Below are 5,767 nucleotides of genomic sequence, written 5' to 3'. Positions count from 1 at the left end.
AAAAAAAAAAAAAAAAAAAAAAACAGAAAAAAGAAATCTCCGTTTTTGCTTATGTGATTGACCTCTTATTTGGCTATGTTCTTGTCAGTCACTTGTACAATTACAACTTTTTTTTTCTCTCTCTGGAAACTTATAGGATCTTCTATTCATTGCCATTGTTTGAAATTTTCTGGTAATTAACTTTGGTGTGGTTCTTATGTATTGTGTTTGGCACTTATGTGTCCCTTTCAATTTGAAATGTTGATGTTTTTAAAAATTATGTAGTTTTTTTTTTTTTTTAATGAAAAAGACAGTAAATGCACATGGTAAAAAAAACAGTCAACCAATACGCAAAGATATATAATGAAAGGAAATCTCTCTTACAACAGTCTTCTCCCCAGAGACAATAGACTCTCTCCTTATATTCTCCTTGATGCTAATTATTAAAAGGAGCTCTTTAGAAGTTGTTGAGAATACCGTATCTCATTATATGATCATGGTAGTATACATAGATATTTTTAAAACAATGCTGGATTTTGTTGCTGGTTTAATACTGTCTCTCTGCTGATTTAATTTTGGCACTGTATTGCATATTATTTAAAGTAACTTAACCAAACTGCTAGGAGAGTAGTACTGCTACTAGAGCATTAACTTGATGTTAATACTTTCCTTGATGTCCTTTCATTTCTGTTTGATATTCTGTCATTTATTCTGTGCTACTTCTGTGAATAGAGTATTCATATGATACTTGCATGAGAAGCAATAATAGCTTAATCATTATTGGCTAATGAATAACTGATGAGCTCAATGCAAGAGGAATATACTTAGTAATAGTCAACAGATGTTTATTGAATGCCTACTGTGCTGAAGCGAGATCAGTTATACTACTAATTTTTTGTTTTCTTTTGGCATGCCTTCTGCTCTTAAGTGTTAATGCTGGGACTGTTTCATCGTTTTCACATTGTTGAAAAGTGATAGTCTTATTTTACTTCTCTATTGTTCAAGTCTTTTTTGCAAAAATAACACAAAGCCATTTCTTTTAAAATGTGTATTTTAAAAAATATAATACTATAAACAGTCTCTGAAGATAGTAAGGTGGTTGATGGTGTGTGAATGTGTGAGTATGTAGCATGTTAGGAAAATATCTATAAAAAATAAAGTATGCATTTGCGAAGAAAAAAATCTTAACATATAAAATGTACTGGAGACTTACCCAATTATGCAGATTGTCAAATTTTAAGTGATTGAGGATAATCAATTTTGTCTCTTAAACTGAAAAGCGTATGCTGATTTGGTAGACATTTGAGGGAAATAATGATTTTCCTTCATTAACAAATTTCTTCTAGTGGACCATATTATTTTCCTTAAGAGGAAGGATTGCTTGTTATTTGTTTCTTCTATAGAACCATAGTTATTCTACGAAGGTTCTTTCTTACTGCTAAATTTCCTTTCGGTAGGATTCATTAAACAGTTTTGAAGCCATGCTACAGTAACTTTATTTTCTATTAATTAAATATTAAATTCCAGATTGAGATTTGAGCCATTGGAAATAAAGCATATGACTAATGGCATTCTCACCAATAATATCTAGAAATCACATACACTGTTTTAATATATTATCAAGAATTTTAAGAATGACTCTATAGTATTAACATTGGCTTCATGTAACTTTTCTTTTGCTAGATGATGGACCTAGCCAAAGTGAATCTGCTGCTGAGACTGCCATGACACTACCAAGTGAATCCAGAGTCAATATACATGCCATCATTACATTAAAAATATTAGACTATAGGTATGTAATTTATTATTATTATTATTATTATTATTATTATTGTAGAGATAGGGTCTCACTGTGTTGCCCAGGCTGGTCTTGAGCTTCGTGGGTTCAAGCCATCCTCCTGTTTTAGCCTCCCAAAGTACTAGGATTATAGGCTTGAGCTACCATGCTTGGCCTAATACATTATTTTTAAACGCTACCAAACACATAGGAAAGTTTTCAGAAAGAAATCCTTCAGAAAAAAGGACAATTGATGAGGAAAAACTCATCAGAGTACTTGACTTAGAATAATAGTAATTGCAAAAAACCATGATGAAATAGAAGGATATTAAAAGTATAGTAAAAATAGAAGGATATTACAAGTATAAATGACCTTCAGTGTCCATTCCTTCTGCAGTTTGTGTTTTACTATGCTTGAGAGAGAGATGGTTTTGTTAATAGTGATATTTTTATAATGGGAACATTATTATAAAAAAAAAGAATGACCATATTGATGATAAAGTTCTCTGACTCAGTAACCAGCATCCAGAGAGAATTTCATATTGTTGGGTGTCTATGTTAGTAAGTAAGAAACTAGTATCATTTGGTTAATGAAAACCTTGACCAGCAGGCAAAGCTTGAGAGGTTGTTCCCTGCTAATTTATCTGAACATAAGTCAAATAATGTATCATAGTAATAATGTGCTATGGTAGCAAATATTCCAAAACTGAAAAAATTACAAGTTAGTATATAAATTGAGACAAAGCCAAAAAATTTTAAATATTTTTTATGGAAGTATATTAAATTGGGAAAAGAAGATACCTATGCAGAAATTGAAGGTAGTTGTCAGGTATCCTTTCAGTACTGTCTAAGGCAACAACAACAAAAACATAAGCAATACTGTCAAAATTTTTGTAGCAATTGGTTCATTTATGGGTATTGTAGTGAAAATACAAAAGAATATAGACTAAAGTCAGATAGGTGACTAGATTTATTCAAGAATCTACACTGCCAACGTCAGTGTGTGGTCTTTTATCCTTAATGTATCAGTAGGAACTATCTTCTTAGCAGTCAGGATACAGTCTCCATTTCACATTTGTTGTGTTTCATTTATATTGTTCTCACCTCTTGCCTGACACTCTTAGAAATCACTACTCTAAACTAAATTTCTTTTGCCACACTAACACAGGTAGCACTCTTCTGTACTTGTGTTTGACTCCTTCTTACAGAGCATGGCAACCTAGCTTTTTTTTTTTTTTTTTTCTGAGGCAGGGTCTTGCTCTGTTGCCCAGGCTGGAGTACAGTGCTGTTATCTCGGCTCACTGTAACCTCCACCTCCTGGCTCAAGCGATCCCCCCACCTCAGCCTCTGAAGTAGCTGCAACTGCTGCACGCTGTCATGCCCAGCTAATTTTTTAATTTTTTGTAGAGATGGGGCCTCTCTTTGTTACCCAGGCTGTTCTTGAACTCCTGAGCTCAAGTGATCCTCCTGCCTCAGCTTCTCAAAGTGCTGGGATTACAGGCATGAGCCACCATCCCTGGCCAACTTAGCATATCTTATCTTCCAAATAATACACCCATTTATTCAGTAGGTATTTTTGGAGTCTACTAAGTATCAAATTCTGTGCTAGGTATCATAAATAAACTGATTGATGAGACAGACTTCATTCCTGCCTTAGGCTTTTTTAGCTTAGAATTTCTTTTATGCCTGGCTTCTGCCTTCCATTCCCTCCTATAGAGATATCATTTATTGAGTCTCTATTCTAAGGGGACCTAGGGCGTTGTACTAGATACATATGCTGTTGCTTTTAATCATGCAGACAATCTATAAAGCAGTATTAGTCCAATTTTATTTGGGATAACCATTTCTACTTCTTAAAGGCACAGATATCACAAAAGCATAATCTTAGATTGCTTTGATTCTAAATGTATTGGAATTTGTTTCTCTTAAAGACTTTAACTGGAAAGGAGTATCCTGTTTAAAATATAAATTCTCAATCTCAAGGCATAAATGCTTTCAACTAAAATTTTTAAATAGCATGAATCTTTTAAGTCTGACTAGCATGAATCAGTTCCCCATGAACTTGAGCATTTGTGATTGAAGAGATGAAAATGCTGCATCTACACAGAAGAAAATGGGATTCTAAAGCAGAAGTAGAAGGCATAACAACTGTGAAATGTAGGCTATCTTTTCACATGTTTGTATTACAATGCATTTCTTATACAATTCTTCCATATTATATATTATATGTAATGTTTTTTCTGTTCATACAGTCATTCATTTGGCATTCCGTTGAAGTTTCTTGTAGGTGGATGACATTGTGTTAAGCACTAATAATTTTTTTTTTTTTTTTTTTGAGATGGAGTCTTGCTCTGTCGCCCAGGCTGGAGTGCAGTGGCCGGATCACAGCTCACTGCAAGCTCCGCCTCCCGGGTTCACGCCATTCTCCTGCCTCAGCCTCCTGAGTAGCTGGGACTACAGGCACCTGCTACAGCGCCCAGCTAATTTTTGGTATTTTTAGTAGAGACGGGGTTTCACCGTGGTCTTGATCTCCTGACCTTGTGATCCGCCCACCTCAGCCTTCCAAAGTGCTGGGATTACAGGCGTGAGCCACCATGCCTGGCCAAGCACTAATAATTTTAAAAGAAGAATGTAAGGATAATGGCTAATTATAACATTAAAAAAAAAAAAACCAGTTAAATCTGCAAAGGTTAGAGTTCTATATAGTAGTCCCGCTTATCCACAGTTTCACTTTCTGCAATTTAGGTTACTTGTGATCAGCTGCAGTACGAAAATATTAAATGGAAAATTCCAGATGTAAACAATTTATAAGTTTTAAATTGCGCACATTCTGAGTAACATCATGGAATTTTATGCCATCCCTCTCCAACTTGCCCAGGACATGAATCATCCCTTTGTCAGCATATCCATGCTGTATATGCTACCCATCCTTAGTCACTTAGTAGTCATCTTGTTATCAGATTGAAAAAAATATGGTATATACTATATAGGATTTGGTCCTCTCAGAAGATTCTGGCATCCCTGGGGGGTCTGGATAAAGGGGAACTACTGTATTTTCACTTAACATTAAATTTGTATTTTATTGAAAATGTTACTGAAAATTTTAATAAAAAGGAAATTTATTTATATTTACATTTGAAAACATGTGGCATAAATAACAATAAATAGTCCTTCAGATTCTAATGTCACAGAACTGAGATACAGGGGAGGTAAGTTACAAAGCTCATTAATGGTAGAAATAGGAATAGTTTAATCTCAGTCCTCTGCTCTGTCTACCTTGTCAAATACTAAAGGAGAGAGAAATTGGTTTAGGTTACTAAACAAACTAATTTTAAACTAATTAGACTAATATTATTTTAGTATAATGTTGAACTTTTAAAAATAATTATTATCTTGCAGAAATTATATACCCAAACAAATTTGACAGAAAACTCCTTTTATAGATTTTTAAGATGGGGCAACAACTAGGTTTTAAAATTATAGATTTAATTCTACTCAGAGGTAAAGGAATGGGCTCCATTTACTATATGATTTGTAGATATCTTAGACTCCGAAGATAAATGTCTATTTTTATTCACACTGAGTATATGAATGCCCAGAAAATGTGGCACAATATGTTCTAACACAATATGTTGTCTGAATTCTTAACAGTGAACCTTTTATGGCTTGGTAGATTATATGGCATTTATTACAAAATTTTATAATCAATGGCTTTGAAAATTTCATAAAATCTTTAAATACTTTTAAAATGAAGAGTTATAATCCTATCTTTTGGACTGCTAAGAATGGTTTGTTTTTTAAAACCATTTTTCATTTAGTGATAAACAAGCAACTTTGATTCCTGATGAGGTGTTTAATGCAGTAAAAAGCAACATCATCACTTCTATTAACTTCAGTAAGAATCAACTATGTGAAATTCCAAAAAGGTAAGAACTATTCATGATGTCATGTCTATAGGTTGTGACTCATTCTGTTGTTTCCATCTTGGTTGCAATCAAAATTATTTTTATT

The 5,767-nt window shown here is 33.4% G+C and overlaps 1 protein-coding gene across 3 annotated transcripts in view; it reads left to right on the top strand.

The window, feature by feature from the left end:
• LRRC40 (leucine rich repeat containing 40) overlaps positions 1 to 5,767 on the top strand; it is a 66,401-nt gene that overhangs the window by 47,982 nt on the left and 12,652 nt on the right. For all 3 annotated transcript variants that reach the window (XM_017849972.1, XM_017849971.1, XM_017849969.1), the window contains exons 10-11: positions 1,663 to 1,771; positions 5,575 to 5,682. In XM_017849972.1, coding sequence (XP_017705461.1) covers positions 1,663 to 1,771; positions 5,575 to 5,682 — 217 coding nt within the window. The remainder of the gene's footprint in view (positions 1 to 1,662; positions 1,772 to 5,574; positions 5,683 to 5,767) is intronic.

The sequence above is a fragment of the Rhinopithecus bieti genome, unplaced genomic scaffold, assembly GCF_001698545.2.
Source record: "Rhinopithecus bieti isolate Rb0 unplaced genomic scaffold, ASM169854v2 scaffold_33515, whole genome shotgun sequence".
Classification (NCBI taxonomy): Eukaryota; Metazoa; Chordata; class Mammalia; order Primates; family Cercopithecidae; genus Rhinopithecus; species Rhinopithecus bieti.
The sequence above is the reverse complement of the archived record's forward strand: the minus strand, read 5'-3'. Positions and strand labels throughout refer to the sequence as shown.